At 42.1% G+C, this 17,076-nt stretch overlaps 1 protein-coding gene across 2 annotated transcripts; it reads right to left on the reverse strand.

Annotated features, from left to right (window-relative positions):
* Nucleotides 1-14: 14 nt before the first annotated feature.
* xpo5 (exportin 5) lies at nt 15-16,421 on the reverse strand. 2 transcript variants are annotated; one of them, XM_076160946.1, is made up of 33 exons: nt 16,213-16,421; nt 15,341-15,462; nt 15,180-15,252; nt 14,962-15,099; nt 14,353-14,535; nt 14,158-14,184; nt 13,174-13,359; nt 12,825-12,901; nt 12,698-12,742; nt 12,482-12,581; nt 11,931-12,014; nt 11,719-11,844; nt 11,552-11,642; nt 11,222-11,350; nt 10,697-10,770; nt 10,461-10,616; nt 10,130-10,171; nt 9,957-10,046; nt 9,463-9,662; nt 9,268-9,370; nt 8,894-9,075; nt 8,026-8,126; nt 7,813-7,909; nt 7,370-7,506; nt 5,872-5,969; nt 5,727-5,773; nt 5,192-5,298; nt 4,930-4,989; nt 4,742-4,836; nt 4,551-4,658; nt 3,546-3,683; nt 3,284-3,448; nt 15-2,846 (listed from the first exon to the last, which is right to left on the reverse strand). In XM_076160946.1, the coding sequence occupies exons 1-33, from the start codon at nt 16,312-16,314 to the stop codon at nt 2,700-2,702; spliced, it is 3,630 nt and encodes a 1,209-aa protein (XP_076017061.1). In that variant the 5' UTR covers nt 16,315-16,421; the 3' UTR covers nt 15-2,699. The 2 variants fall into 2 exon arrangements, with proteins under 2 accessions (XP_076017061.1, XP_076017062.1); XM_076160947.1 differs by having other exon boundaries at nt 15,341-15,404; nt 16,213-16,289.
* Between the last annotated feature and the right edge of the window lie 655 nt (nt 16,422-17,076).

Raw genomic sequence — 17,076 nt, forward strand, 5'->3', positions numbered from 1 at the left:
TATTTAAAATCTAATTATAAACACTACACATTTGGTAAATTTTCATTTTTTACAGTACAAAAAGCTTTTGGAATTGAAAGATTTTTTTTAGAAATTGTCCACCATGTCAGCTTATTTCAATCTAAACACAAAATACTATTTTAGAATTTATGTGACTAAAACTGAAGCCACGCTAATGACCCTGTAGGGCTGTGGTCGTTAGACAAAACTTTGAATGGAATTGGAACTTGCACCAAACCGCTTGGTCTGACAGTGGCTCCAGAGTATAACTAATCCAGTGTAGATGATTTTGTATGAAGAAGAATGTAACATCATGCTGACAATATCATTTAGCGTTTAAGGTCAAAATACAACCTAAGCCAAGAGGAATTTAGTCAGGAGTCCAAGTTAAATTCTGTCTTTGAGGTCATAAAGTAAAGTGAAAAGTCTATGGATTGCAAAAATCTTTAGGATTCATCCCCTCTGGAGCATGAATTTTCCAATCAAATGTCATTACAACACATTACTGTTGATGATATATTACTCATTATACAGAGCTTGGTAAGGACAAACAGACAAAGGCTATTCTCTGCAACATGGAGGGATATAGTGCTGGTTCATTGTGATATACCAAATGGATCAACTGACCATCAGGATCTCCACTTGGGTCGTCAACTCATCAGCTCCAACACAACAATGAGGCTTCAGGTACACGATTTGACACAAAGCCTGGCTGTTCTATGCAATATATAAACCACTAGATGGAAAACTGAAAATATACCATGGTCATTCCAAAACATTCTTGCTGCTTTTGTTGCAACTGGATCTCTGTATTCTTCATAGGAGCAGTTACACCGGAGCAGCCAGTAGCATATATTTTAGGAATAGAAACTGCATTTAAGCTCAGCCCTGCTTTACATCTTATCTGGATTCTGCTGCATTGTGATTGGAGCTTAATAAGTGGGTCATTAAGTGATTCATGTATACTTGCTGTCCAAAAGTAAATTTTATGGCATGTAGATATTTACATTTCAAGACTCCAGATTCCACATACATTTATTAATGAGGTCGAGTGAGAAGAGTTGGAATGAAGTTTGAAACTTGTGGGTGCATTTGATCTCATAAATGCGTTCCTACTGAATGGATTGTAGTTACACCTGGACCCTTTATCTGTTCACAATAGCCACATGTACATGTAGCTATTGACAGACAGTAGCCTAGCTGAGACATTGGAGTACATGTAGCTATTGACAGACAGTAGTCCAGCTGAGACATTGGAGTCAGTTCATAAATCGATTAATAATCCTGTTTATATGCAAGATGCAAGCATATCCATTCAACCTTTCTCAGCCCACATCCCACTCCCATCTCCCCACTCACTGGCTGCACTCAAGTCCATCCCTTGACTTCAGTCATGTCTGATGAGTTTAGCTGCGACTACAGCTTTGGTTAACTGCTAGCTACCCCACTAGCTAGCAAAAATGCATTTTTTTATGGTATCTGTACAACCGCAGACAACATATTTTCATACAATGCTATTAGAGTGTGCTGCCAGTTGTAATGAAAAGTCATATTGTGAGTTGTGTTTATATGCCGATTGTACAGCCCACAAAATCCAGTTTCTACCAGCCTGGACCAGCTCTTTTAGTCAGACTAAGTTTAGCTTGATTCAGGCCTTAGTCATACTACAACATTTGTTTACATATTATTCAGACTTAATGGTCTTAGTCCAACTAACACTGAACCATTGCGGTGCATATAAATGTAGCTATTGAGCATCAATAGTTCGGTAATCACCAGTCACAATGTGTTCTGTGAGCATTTATGTGTTGTGTTTTTCCTTATCTGGGTAACTTTATACTGAAATTGTAGAACCAAGTAAAGAACTACTTAAGAACAATCTGTGGATGTAGTAAGCTTTTCTTTTACCTAAAGAATAATTCAAATGCAACTATTTAAAAATGCCACTTGCTTTTGTTTGAGCTCCATCCAAGAGTTCTTGAACCACCAGTGAGTACCTACACTTTGAGTGGGAAGTAAAATAAGATTTTCCGGGGAAGTGAGAAGTAAAATAAGGTTCCTGGTTTGTGCTGTGCCACAGTGCCTTAAGTCCAACATTTCACAAAAAGATTCCTTGTTCCTGAAATATTGCAGTAGACATAATTAAATATCCCACCGCAGCACTGCTATGCTTTCTGGAAGCAGGATGACATTTCATGTTTGTACATCATTAAATGAGTTTTTAAGACCAACATTTTTAGATCAGGATCCCTTAAATTTATGAAATGATTGTGTGTGAGACACAAGGTAACAAAAGTACTTCAACCTAGACTAAAATGAAAAACATTCAGGTAAAATTGTTCTTTCTAGTGCAGAGTGTAGCTTAATGGTTGGTTTGACAGAGAAAAAAAGAAATTGTTTCTCTTTTTTTCTACAAATTTCCATGTAGCTTAATGACTTGAATGCGCCCAAGCCTGAAGGAGAATGTGGGGCTTCAAACACTCAGCAGTACCTGGCAACTGGAGGTAAGAGACTGACTCTGAGCTGCAGTGACATAGGGAACAGCAGCAACAACTTGTTGTTTAGTAAAATAAAGGATGATGCACTGAAACACAGGAGTGTTGACAATTTGTCAGTGAGCCGAGCAGCCCCATAGCTGGAGGAAGTTACTGGTGTGTCCACAGTCTTCAGTCCGGTATGGAGCTTGTCACTCTGTGTTCCTACAGGGAATCTTTCTCTGGAGAGAAGAGAGCTGCTAGACCCAGAGCTTCACTGTTCAGTGCTTCTTTCTCTGGCTTTGGCTTTTTAAAAAGGGATGGAAGATTCCGGATATGAACCTCCTTCTTGAATTGCTGACACAGAGCTTTCTGTTGGCAGGGGACAGAGAGATGAAAGGTTAAACAGTGAAGGCCATCATCTGCATGGATAAATCATATTTTAGGCCCTGTCTATGAATTGTTATCAAAAGTCATGGATCCTATTATTTAATAAATTGCTTTCACCCGGTATCCCAGGTAAACTATTAAAGAGAACATTTCACCTTTCCCTACATCGGTTTCACATGTATTATGTACAGCACGTACCAGAAACACTGCAAACATAAGTAAGCACCCATCTGTTAAGAAACACCTTTAAGGACATCAATGGGTATTTATTGACTTGATAATTGATTTAATATTAATTATATTAAAATCTACGTAACATCGAAGTGTAAAACGCGATGAAAAACAGAAGTGAAGAAATTGTGATGTTTCCTCCCAGTTGTGTATGTCTATCACCTTCTAGTGGCAAAAAGTAGCATTACCCCAACTGTTCCTGCAACAAGCTTCTTGAACTGGTCCCTCCTCTTCTTCTCTCCAGGTTTCTGGGCATTGGGGTCCATAAGCCTATGATCATACTGTTCCAGAGCCTCACCATTGATGTTAGGGATCTGGATCATTACAGCTTTTAGCTCCATGTAACGGGGCCGCTAGGATGGATGGACAGACGAGATGAGGAGAGAGATTAAACACATGGAGTCAAAGTCCACAGATTAGAAACTGATTTTATACCCTAAGAGGGCTCACCAGATTTTCGTAGACGAGCATAGCGAGCTGAGTAAGGGTGGTGTTGCAGACTTCATGCTGTCCATGCATCTCCAGACCCCGTAGAACACTGGTAAAGAACCAGGTAACTGCCTCAGGAAGAAGGTTACCAGCTGCCACCTGAGAAGGAAGGAAAACATCATTTGTATTATCTGGCTCACACTCTTGGTTCTGTGTGGTGTTAACATTTGCATGAAACTGTACTGTATTGGTGGAGTAAGTAGTGTAGTTCGGCTAGGAGTGCATTGGCATCGTCAACCATGTCATTGTAAATAAGTGCAGTTGATTCCTATGATGTAAGGATACAAAAGGTGCCAAAACAAACTGCCACCACCTCCTCATTGTTGCTGTCATCTGTCCAGTTAAAGCTTATGAAAATTGAGTTGACCAATATCAAAATGGTTTCGCCTATTATTATTTGCATCTGTTCTTCCAGCACCAAACAAGACTTTGTCCTAGAGCTAAGAACCCGCTTACTGAAGTGAACCTTACTGTAGTGAATGAGGAAGTTGACTAAACAGAGAAGTGGGAATTTATCTGGGAAGTTAACTCTGAGACAGCAGAAAAAATTGTTGCAATAAGATGTGGCGCAATCAACAGTCGACAATGGAGATATGTTATGAGCAAAGTAGCACGACTCAAAGTGAAAAAAGCCTCAGAAACAGCTCCATAATGCCAGAAGTGGAAAATTACTCATGTTAGAACAAAGAACTAGCAGCATGATGCGTTCAGCAGAGTGTGTTTCAAGAGATACTGAACCGAGCTAGATGAACCAGCTGACCTCAAACCAACTCAAGACAAACATAAACATCGATATCCCATTTGAAAGAAGGGCAATCAAGCACAGGAAATGTGGCAAAGCCCCAAGCATCCATACCAAAATGTTAAAGACGGATGCTAAAGCCAAGGAGTTCACAAAAGGTCTATTGGCCAAACTCCCTGTGACATTAAGCCATAAAAAGCATGCAGATGTATATGTTCTCATACCTGCCGGAGAAGGTTCCAGCAGACCATGGATGCAGTGCGGTGGCAGTTGGTGGCATCCTTCCATGACAGAGAGGTGAAGGAGATGTTCAACAGGCTCATGTAGATGTTCTGGGCAGGGACACAAAAGCTACTGCAGATCTCATCCATACATTGCATGTAAATTGATGTGGGTGGATGGCTACCAGACTGACCTCGTGTTTCATTAAGCATTTCCCCAGATCAGTCAGGTCCTCTGTGGGTTGGTTAGCACTCACTGGCTGCACTGAATCCATCATCATGTCGTCTTCTACAAGTGCACATATATCAACCCACTTATTCACGAAAACAAGACAAAGCGTAGAAACATATTTAATCTGTTTAAACATCATTTGAATCTCACCATCAACTTCTTCCTTATTCACTGCTGACTCGGGCACTTTTTTGGAAACACAGCTCACAGCTAAGAGAAAGAAAATATTATGTATCCCAATAACTCAATTGAAAGAGTATGCATTTGTAATACAAGTGAAATTTTATTTTAAAACAAAAGATTAGGTGCTAATCATATTCCATAATAATGCTCTTAAACAAAATGCTACGCATTTGCAATGTAAGAAAGAGTTTTGAGATGTAGGGGAAGGTTGGTTGATAGTGAAACTTACTAAGAAGGTCCAGCACCTCCCTTGTGAGCAGGCGTACCAACTGTTCCTCCAACATCTCCTGTGTCACCTGGCTCTCCTCGCACACAACGCCCTCCTCATCCTCACCACTAAAGATGAACACAGAGAACAGTTCATCATTAACTCCACACAAACAATAGGTGCGGCATTAAGCTTCATAAGGAAGGACTCCAGCTGGTTAAGGGATTTTAAAGTACAGTCGGCAAAGGGGGAACACTACTGTAGGTCAAAAAATGAGGAACAAAAGACAGCATTTGGTTTTCCACACATGTCAAATTGAGCTGTCCGTTTGATACATGGGCCAAATGACAAATTATGACTAGAAATTATCCTTTCAGAGTCAACTCATTTCCTGTTTGGATTGTTTTGCTAACCCATACCTGGACATTTGATCAATAAGCAGAGTAAGAATTCTCATTTAAACGAAAGAAAATGAAGTGTCTAAAAAAGCCGTTACACATACACGTACAAATCATTCCAGTTATACACAGATGGAAGCACCAATACACAAACATACTTAGCAGAAGTCCTCTGGTTAATGACCACCCACTTGTTGTTGAGTCTCTGTAGAATGAAGCAGAAGCAAAGAGAAACCAAATAACATCAAATCCGAGTCATGACCAGTGTTGCCTATGGTACACATTTGTTAGGGAGATCCTGACCTGCAGCATGTAGGTGAACAGGGGTCCCAGCAGGGGGCAGATTAGACTGTCATAGTACTCCAGAGGACATGAGAGCACCAACTGCTTCACAAACAGCCGTACTTGGGTTAAGGAAATGTGAGGTAAATTCTCATCAGGTCAAATATATCGTTTTGGTATCAGTGTGAATGCCAGATCGGAGAAACAAGTGTGTCTCTAATCAGATGAAGCATACTGCAGCCTTTATTGAACGGCAGGAAACCCAGGGGTCTCTTGGATCTTGAGAAAGCTGAAGGGAAAGTCCAAGTCCCCGCAGAGAACTTCCAATCCTATTACTGGGCAATTCATACCGATAAATTGTGCTACAGGATTGACTCCCCTGACCTATTCTGGGGCAGGCTGGAAGCCTAATCCTGCTGCATTTCCTCTTCTGTAGCTTCCTTAATATACTTCTCTCTCTCTAATACATTTACCAAAAACCCTGTAGTTCTCAATACTTTAAAGATTTGGTACCAATTTAGGAAACACTTTGCAAACACATCTGCCCTAGGTCTAGTCTGCTCTCATTCTTGTTCTTTTCAGTATGGTATCACAAAGGCATACAATGTTTTCTTGATTTTAACAGCTTTTCTAGGCTCTTAACAGATTGCCTGCAAATCAAATCAGCCACTTTCCACTAACCATTTTCAAAACTTCCATTCTCCTCCTCCTCAACTGATGTGGGAGGACTTGCTTACATTCAGGACACCACTAAGAGGGACCGTTTCTGAGCTGTATCACTGCATCCTGGAGGACCAAGGGGACCAATCTTACTCTAAAATAAGGGCCACCTTGGAGGGTGAGCTTGGACTCCAACTCGAGACTGACTGATGGGCGGAAGTCATCCACAAAATAAAAAATGTCTGGACCTGTGCTCGTCTCGCACTCATCCAGTTTAAGGTTATACACAGGGTCCACTTCTCCAAATCTGAAATGTACACGGGGGCAGAGGACAAATGCGGTAGCTGTTTGAACCCACACTTCAATCTAAGCCCCATGTTTTTCCCTGCCCAATGTTACTTTCAACTTTCTCCTTCGTCTGGACTCCACTTGACTCGTAGTATGTCATTGAAACACTGTGCAAAAAGAAATGATCAGTTTCACATCTTTGGATTGCCAGACGGCGCCTGCTCTTACAGTGTAATTCTCCTACCCCTCCCTCTGTCTCACAATGGCTGAAGGACACCATGTTTTTCTTTAAGTGGAGAAAATCAAATTCACTATGAGGGGACACACCGATAAGATCTACAGGCTATGCCAGACTAATGACTGGAAACTTGAACACCAAACTTTTTCTTTATCGTATGAAACATACCAATTGTACATATAGACAGAGGGAAGTGAATTGTGCTGCAAAGTTTGTTTGAGTTAATTTGGAAGACCACTAAGCTCAAATATCTATATAATCATATCTCAACAGTTCAATACGAAAAATCAAAACTGAATAAAGCTGAGTAAAGACTGGTGAAAAAAAGGATATGAATCATAGGGCGGAATCTGTGATCAGGCACGTGGTCAAGAGAGACAAAGGCAGAGCCGACGATTTGTTCAGCCAATCCCTGGATTTTGTAGAAGTCCTGCTGTAGGGACAGACCTGCATTTCCCAGGACATGGAAACTACAGAGGAAAGGGAACAACATAAATCAGGCATAATAAGCATGGAGAGAAGGGGCATAGATAGGGAAATAACTTGTTGCAAAGTATGGATGTTTAGGGTGAATAATGAAACAGGTTTACGCAAACAGTTAACCTTGCTTGAGAAAGAAGGAGATCATTCGGGCATGTAAATATTTGAATTGAAGCACAACGTATATCCTGTATACATGAGTACTGGTCTCTGCCCTTATGCAACACGTATTCATGATTTCAGCTTTAAATGACTCCCAGAGAACAAAAGTCCTACTGTTACAGCATATTTCTCACCAGTTGTCATATAATGTGGTAAAAAATCCCTGCATGCGCTCCAGGTTAGTTTTCTCCACCGGAGAGTCAGAAACATCCACAACGGGCTGTGGCAGACCTACAGAAAGCATGGCATATGGTTAAATGGTTTCACCATATAACATTTAAAATGATGTATTGTAACTAGAAAGCAAAGACATCAAACAATACACCACAATATTGAGCTGTTCTCACCAAGAACCATGTTCCTTTCCATATCCATCACCTCATAGGCCCTGGAAAAGGTTTCATTTAGACGTGCCACGTTCTCTGGTATGAACAGACTGTTAAGGGTTCTTTGGTGAGAACAGAAACGTGGGAGAAAGGAAGGAGACATATCAGTCAGACTAGACATGGCATTAATGATGAACAAGTGAGACAGACTTCAGCCTACTGCAAAACGTGATATCTAATGCTTCATCTGGAGTGCCCATCACATGTCAAATCTGGGGGACTGCAGACAATTTGTTAATATCCAAATTCTCTCAGGCTCCCATTTTCTCTAATTTACTGCGTCTATACTCCGCTGAGAGAGATAAACAACATTGTGCCATGACCCCCATTTAAACAATTAGTCATGCTGAGATTCGAACAACATGCATGATGCACACACAAACACAAGCAAGCAACTTCACACACAACTTGTCATAAGTCACAAAAGTGATAAACCTGGATGTGAATGGACAACGGTATTGCAGTGCAACCAAAGATTTCGCTGATTAAGTTTACTTTGTTTGTCTGTAGGAGGCACACCGATAGCCTATACACACCTACATCTGTCAATTTGTCAAAACAAACCAGGCTTGGGTAGAACATGAGTGTAACAAGGTCAGTCCAATAGTTGTAACAGGGGATCACATGGTGAAAGATTATAATATGGCTAATCCTGCATTTGATAATGATGCAACATTCTACCTAGTTTCAGTAACGTCTATATAGTTTCACAGAGCAATAAAACAGTGATGGCTTAAGTCTGCAACATGCTGGGAACAACAAGTTCAGCTCAGGTTTTCATACACAGTACAGTGGTAAAATCAAAAGAAGAATGAAATGGCAGGCCTACCTGATTAGAGCCAGCAGGTTGGGCAGAAAGGCCAGAAACTGGTTGGCACAGGGGTTTCTGTAAATGGGAGCTCCAGTGGTAGTGCACCCTACCACAAAGCCGCCAGCCTTGGCCTCCTCCAGGTCTGCAGGCCAGCGTGCTCGCTTCACCACTCCCAGGATGGCATACAGGCAGGAACTCAACTGAATCGGACAGATCGAAGTCATGTGTTGCGTTACACATAACTATTGACAGATTCCTTCTCTGCGCGCTTGTCCAAACATTTTATACCTTTGCATACAGTATATCTCTAAATGCACTATGCGGCTATCCAGATAAAACTGGATACAGAGATAACATTTTAGTTCCAACTGTAAGAGGTTATACACACTTACCCGTGCCCGGTTGAGGCCCACTGTGTCTGAATCCTGACTTTGCTCAGTCATCACATGACTGGCTCCTACAAACGACAGAAACACGACAGGGTCCCACAGCACACTGAAACAACATGCAAGAAAAGTGTCAGTTCTCTGCGAGGACATCGACATTCATTATGCGTCTGAGAAATGAGTCTGAGAAATAAAACGCACAGCCTCATCTCATCTGAGGTCCATTGTGCAATCACTGAGGCCATTAGCTCCTCAAGGAAAGCCTTCTGCTTCGCAAAGTCTTTGAACTGGTTACTGATCAGCACCAGCGCTTCCATCAGTGAACACTTCTCCATCTGGGTCAGTGTGGCCTCATTAGAGAGCAGCTTCTTCACATGATTGTAAAACGAGTCAAAACAAGGCTGGAGAGGAAACAAATTGAACAGTGTAAATATGTAAAGCTGCTTTGCAAATTGAACCATTTTCATAGCCAAAACATAACATAAGAAAACACTTAAAGCTAGTTGAGGGTGTGTACTTTTTGAACAATTAGTGGAGACAAAACCAGAATTAAGACATGTCAAAAAAATCTGTGGTGTGCATGAGTCAAATGTGTCCCAAATATAAGTATATGCAAAACCCTGTGTATCCACTGGAAGAATAAACTGGCCTTTAGTCACCCTATCATACCTCAACTGTGATATTAAGATATTTACCAAAAGGAATTGTGGGTAATCTCGACACATCTTGATGATAGAGGAGCAGGCGTGCCTCCTCACATTCTTCACGGCTCGGGTCCTTGGGGCCTGAAGACACCAGTAGAAAAATGACTCTCTGTTTGGGGTGTGGAAGGTGAGGAGGGTGATACTCGGGTCTGTTAGTGACTCACCTTGCTATCTTGGACAACCTCAAAAGTGATGGCAGAAAATAACTGTGGGATTAAAGATCATACATGGATAAATATTCACATATTCAGAGGAACAGAATCTTAAATACATGTGCTGGAAACTCAGGCATGGCAGCATAGAACACGCAAAGTGATAAGATTGTTTAAGACGCAAAGTATCGAAAATTGCACTTGCAAAATAGATGTTTTCAACTGGACAATCAAGCACTGTTATCTCATAAGATGATCATATTCAAAGTGTTAATATAGTCAGTCACACTGGTTAAAAAAAGAAGCTGAAGCTGTGTGGTACGTAAAGAACGGATCAGCTGACCTTGTAGAGGACCTGAGACAGGACGTGTGGTCTGTGTATGACAAACGGGAAGAGAGCTGAGATGTTGGTGAGGACACAGGACAAGATGAGTGGGTCTTTCGTGTCATAGTTCAGCACAGCCTGCAAGAGCTCCATGCTCTGATCTATGTGCAACTTCTGCAGAGAAATGGTCAATCATTAACACTGTTTCTGTCATCTATCAAGGTAAATGTTTGGTTTATAAGTATTTCTGTTACCTCATCCCCAAGAATTTTGAAGATCTGCCCAAGCACACACTCGGTGAAGACCGTCATAGCGTCCCACTGGACAACTGATAGAGACAGGATGGAGCACAGGCACTCAGCAGTCTTCCCAAAGAAATGCATTTAATAACACACATTGACCACAAACAGACTGTAAGGCTAACCCCTACAATTTGAATATTGAAATACAGGACTCATTCATTATATTGGTACTAAAGAACTAATTTAGAATCCACAGAATTTTTTTTGTGAAAAAATTATGGGACCTACATACAGTATTTAGAAGTATTTATAAAATCATGCGATTAAACTTTTCAATCGTTCCCCAGCACTAATTGTCATGTCATGTGCTGTCCTTTACCCGCTACTTTGTTTCCATTTGCACCGAATTCACATGTGTATCACATATCTATGTTCTCATTATTATCTTTTGTCTGTGTGTTCTTTCAGGTGGGCAGATTGGGAATGGGAATACACAGGCAGTGGGTGAGGGTGTGAAGTATAAGCAAATGCACTTACATGTGGTAATTCCAGTGTCGATTGGACTACTGAGTTGATACCGTAGCCATTCTGCTACCATATGGAATGCCTCCAGAGGGACAACGCGACAGGCACTTCTCACTACCTCACCCTGCTGCGCTCGGAAAGCTGGGGAGCATTAGGACATGTCAGGAAAATTATTGGGTTACACCAGTGGTTCCCAAACTTTTTCTGCAGGGCCCCCGTTTCATAGATCAGAATTGTCTCGCGCACCCCCATACGTCTCTCTGCCCCCCCCACACACACACTTTGGGAACCACTGGGTTACACAGTTCTGGTCATAAGTGAAGTGAGGTACATCGTACTAACCATTAAAGAACGAGTTGAAGTCCTCATCACTGTCAAAGTCCACACGGGAATACTCACAACTCGGACTATCATTTTGAGATGGGAACCCAGTCTGCAGTGAAGGACAGAACTTTATGAACATCTGATTTAAATACCACACGGCGAAGTACCACTGACTAGTCACTCACCTTGACCAGGTTGGTCATGGTTGCTCTGAGGTACTTGATGGCCATCTCCAGCACAACAGGGTCCTTTGATAGAATCTCATGTCTGAACAACGACCCCCAAATAATCTGAGTAGATGATTTTAAAAACTACAGGAAAGAGAAAACAAACACAGCTGAAGGGCATAATTTCGCACAAATGCATGCATATTTCAGGGATTTAGAGGTAAACGCACCTGACTAGAATGTGTAGTGAAGGCTAGGAAGGCTTCCATGTACTTGCTGAGATTTCCAGGCACTTTCACTTCTACATCGGAACCCTGTGGATCAAAAATCAACATGGTCTAGCTGGGAATCAGGGACTAAGGGGGAGATGGATGAGCCGGTAGCCATGCTCTTATAGCGTTACTAAAAGATATCTCACAAGATCGCGTGATTACAAAATATGTATGAATTAATATTCAAAATCTGTGAACACTCGAGCTGGAGTCGTGGGTTCGGCACCCCTGGTATAGTGTCGTTGTTTAATATTGATTGTACAAAAGTTGTACCGCCCCAAAAGGCTTCAGAGCAGAGTGGAGGAGGGAAAATGAACTCCTAACAGATCATCACACCACATGAGCAAGTGATACAGTAGGATTAATTTGGACTTCGCTTAAGCTTGTGAGGGCATTACGTCAGAAATCACAGGATAAATTATCCTGTAGTGTGAACACCTCTGGAAAATAACTTGTGTCAGGTCATGAACAATAACTGAAGAAGTGTATAGAAAGCTACACAGACTCACCACCAAAGCACAGAGTTGGCCTCCCAGGGCACACAGGACCTGACATAGCCTCTTCAGGAAGATGTAATGTCGCTCCACCACTCTCACCGCCTCTTCTGCTCTACAGGGCACAAAAACCTCACGTTACTAGCAAGTACCCTCAGACGCAAGCATGTTTAAATTTAATTCTCCCCTTGATTTCTGACTGCTGGCAAGTCGGGTAGTGAGACTACTTACTGTGTTTCAGTGGATTTCTTACAAATCGTCACTCCATCTGCTGACCTGACAAGTGAACAAACATTAGCCCTGATGACATTTCAGCCTATAAAAGAGGTGACGTTTCAGGGTCAGCAGGTGTACTCACTGGGCCGCAGAGAGGATGTAGTGGATGGCCAAATCATCAAACAGCACCATGAATGGTTTCCTGTCCTCCAGCTTACCCTGTGGATGAATGACATACACAATCACAAACGCAGTAATATCAAAAGTAATACAAAAACTCAAAGCTTCCATGTAGCACATTGTAACACACCTTGTATGGTTCCCATTCCCATTTTAGCCTTTAACCAAGCATATTTCCTCAATATGACATCAGACAAAAGTTATGTATGGGAAATATCCACGTGTTGACACATAATTGTATGTATGTGTTTGGGCTTGTATGTATGCACGCATGTATGTATGTAACAAACACACTAAGCTTTGTGACTGACCTTTCGGCTTATGGCAATGAGCAGGCACTCTGCTGCCTCCAGCTGCAGCTCCGGCTCACTCAGCAGCAGGCACAGCATTTCGAGCAGACGACAATTACTGTTGGTAATGTGTGCCAGGGTCACCCAGTCTATGTAGCCTGCAAGAGTGTTCAGTGTCGCCACAGCAACTCGACAGTGAGCTCTGGCCTGCATGGAGGACAGGAGAGAACATGGAGGGTGGAAAGTAAGGAGAGAGTAACACAGGTTCCTTTCACAACTTCTCTGCATGTGGATATATTATCTGAATAACAACATTGGTTTCTGCTATGTTTTTGTTTCGGAGGTTTGCATGTTTTGTTTGCTCTGGACCATCTTCATCCCATTTGAGTTTTTTTGCATGAGCTATCACACTGTCCAATGTTCCAGGTACACATTTACAGCAAGTCACAACTCATGATTTACCATTACTTTAAAGATGAGTCGGAGGACAGAGTAACAAAGATCTGATCACAACGTGAAGCGGACCGAATCAGGCAGAAAGATATGTGGTCAACAGTCTTTGAACACACTTATCTTTGAAATTGGATTTCAGTTGTATTCCTGAAGCATTTCTATTTAAAATATTAAACCACGAAGGAAAGGAGAAGTGGACTTGAGGCAATACAAAGAAGTATTGCCTCATCAAATTGCCTTGTCAAGTCCACCCTGCAATAGCTCTGCACCGCCCCCTAGGGGGCACACCCCCCACTTTTGGAAGCACTGGTGTAAGGCACACCTGGTATCTCCTCTATGGTCTTGAGACTGTGCTGGGAGACATGGCAAACCTTCTTACAACCGCACACATCCATGTGCCATCCTGGAGGAGCTGACTACCTGTGCAACCTGATTGGGCTGCAGGTACCAACTCATGCTACCAGTAGTGACAAATACACTAGCCAAACACAAAACTAGAGAAGAATCAGTCAGGAAGGAGGAGAGAGCAAAAATGCAGTGGTGGCGTGTTACCTGAATTTCCTGTCCAGGTATCACTTTCTGCATCAAAACAGAGAAACAAGAGAGATCAGCTTTGATATGCATTCTCATTTATGATTCAGCAGTATGAAAACATGTTAGTCTTTGTTAACCCAAAATGACAATGGTTTCTCTTTATAATGGTCCTTATTTAACCAAAACCAAATAAGGTTATAAGAGCCCACTGACCAGTTTGCGGTAGTCTTCCACATTAAGATGCAGGATGGCCAGCATGAAGCTGAAGATGCTGTCCATGTTCTGAGTGAGCGTTTGCTGGATGTCTCTGCGTCGCTGAGTGGGCAGCGTCTGAAAGGTGATGACATCCTCTGCCAGCCTCAGTAGGGTCAGCATCACCAACTCCGTCTGTGCTTCCTACCAAGGGTACAGCCCAATGTCTATTTACTACTCCACATACACACATTTTTAAGTTAAAAAGTCAAGTTAAAAAGTAGAGCCAATACTATTAGACCACATCACATCTACAGGATTTAGTAGTTGTACTGTCATCAGAAAGACTACAGCCTGTGAAGATTCATCACCAAAAAACAATAAATCCAGGTCCAGTTTCAGCCTTTATTCATTCTTAGCGGTGGCGGCTGAAAAATAGCTGATATATATTGCATAATTTCCTTTTTTAACCAAGACATCATTAAGGTGTAATTTAATGTGTTGTCACTGGTTAAAATGACTTACATATATATTACGCTCATTAAAATTCTATTCACAATTACATCATTACAATCACATCACATGCAACACAGTGAAGGGAATGCCTGGTATGCAGTGCGAGTCACTCACCCCTTGACTAGAGAGGGCCTCCATCTCTTTCAGCATTTCTGGCCAATGTTGTGGCCATTCACGCTTGATCATTTCCACTACGATTCGTGAAAGGGCATCTTTGATGTGGCACTGCTCCTCCAGGATAGAATGACTACCCTGATGAGAGTTGAAACAGGCATCACATAGGTGTCTGATAAGATCTCTGCTCACAGCATCTCTGTTACTGTCACACTTACATTTGATAAGAGCTGCATGGCGCAGTGCTTCAAATGGACTTTCTCTTGTTGAGGCATGTCATTCCAGCGGAACCTGCAAGAGACAAACCAACAATTTTCCAATTTAGAGTTTGGGTGTACAAAGCATGCAGTTGTACGTTCAGTGTGACTTTGTTACTTACTTGATGACATGCTCCAGGATTTGCAGACCGAAGTGTCTCACTACAGCCGTCTGGGTTTTCTCGGCTAATTGCAAGCCACAGGGCACACAGAATAAGCTTGTCTCTTTAAATTCTTCACAAAACTGTGGTGATATAAAATAGTTTGAGTTATGTACACTTAGCTTTCAGAACATCATTTTAAGAACTTTTAAAGGACAGAAAATATTTTTTATCACAGACACACATGTGAAGAGCAGCAGCTTCCTGAACAGTTAGACCGGCAGTTCCCAATTCTGGTCCATGCTCGTTTCCATCTCTACCTGCTCAAAGCACACATGCTAGAGCTAAATCAGGTGCACTGAGATAATCGAGATGTGGAAGACACCAATTCTGAATCAATTAAACACATCCGATATAGATGACCAGGTGTGTGAATAGGAGATCGCATATTTGAATACATGCAGTACTGTGAGCCATGATCAGGATTGGGAAGCTGGCATGCGGCATGACGTAACCTTAACGACCATATCATTAGATGCAACACTATCTTTAGGATCAAAGGGCCCTGGCTAAGTGGCGTTTGTAACCAGTTGGTCCTCTGAAAACGGTAGAAGTTGCATCCCTATGAATGAAGGAATCCATAAATGATTAAGAGTCGTGGGAGGTGAGCTGTGATCACGGCGGACAAGCTCGCCAGACATCAGGCATCCAGACTAGCAGCCGAAATAAAAATTAAAAAAATCAAATGGACGCGCGGTGCTGTGCTTGAAAGCTGCTCATAAAAGTGTATTTTCTACATGGCACGTATGTGATAGGTCTTTCCAAAGAGCTGTGAGAAATGACTAGATAAGCAAGCTAACTGCTAACAGCTAAATAGTGCTAACGCAAGATACCTTAAGGGCCTCCAGGCGGTATATTTGGCCCGTTCCCGCGTCCATCATTACATTCACAGCTTTGGTCAGCTGCTCACACACGGCAGCCACCTGCTCAGCCATGGCCCAGGTAGCGTGTGGCTCACTATGAACCCCAAAGAGAGGAGCAGACAGACGTATGCAAAGTGTCTCGCTGCGCGTGCAGAACTTGCAGTCCCTCTGCTTACCGCTTGCCGTCCACGTGCAGTCCATGGGAGTTGTAGTCACTAACGTGTTTGTTTGTGAGATCGTCTATATGTTTGAAGACAAATCACTCCTGAGTAAACTTGCCATCCGAACAAACTTGTTTTGTAAAGTAATCATCCTTGTTTTGTGAGGAATGCAACTTGAACATGAATTGGACTAAATGTTGTGTTTATCTATAAAGGTTTATGTTTTGTGCACTATATATGACACATGGTATATTTTCCTCATATCTAAAACACTATGGAGTACTTTAGTCATAAAAATGTCATTTGTGATCTTCTATCATACAGGCCAGACGCATCACAGCTGTGCTAGCTGCACCACCACCCCATTTTAAAGCCCTCAGATGCTTTATTGAACTAGGTGTCCTGTTATATAAGAGGCTCAGAGTAATGAACCCTTTTGTAACAAAGTATCGACAAAGAATAGGGAAAGGGATCATATTTCTCCCATTTGAGCTTTGCTTCACTTTCACGAAGAAAACCACTGTATACACTCCTCTAATCAAGGGATTGAGACATATAGGGGAGGCAGTAGCTCAGTGGGTAGAGCGTCCGCTTGGGAACCGGAGGGTCACTGGTTCGAGTCCCTGCCGAGGTGCCCCTGAGCAAGGCACCGAACCCTCAATTGCTCCCCCCT

The sequence above is a fragment of the Genypterus blacodes genome, unplaced genomic scaffold (genome assembly GCF_046128005.1).
Source record: "Genypterus blacodes isolate CSIRO-AG114 ecotype Tasmania unplaced genomic scaffold, CSIRO-AGI_Gbla_v1 ptg000108l_1, whole genome shotgun sequence".
NCBI classification, from domain to species: domain Eukaryota; kingdom Metazoa; phylum Chordata; class Actinopteri; order Ophidiiformes; family Ophidiidae; genus Genypterus; species Genypterus blacodes.

Coding starts and splice junctions, on each gene's coding strand:
- xpo5 (XM_076160946.1), bottom strand. CDS start 16,314: ATGGCTGAGCAGGTGGCTGCCGTGTGTGAGCAGCTGACCAAAGCTGTG. Junction 10,617..10,696: donor TCAAAATTCTTGGGGATGAG/GTAACAGAAATA, acceptor ATTTCTCTGCAG/AAGTTGCACATAGATCAGAG. Junction 9,076..9,267: donor TGGGCCTCAACCGGGCACGG/GTAAGTGTGTAT, acceptor TGTCCGATTCAG/TTGAGTTCCTGCCTGTATGC.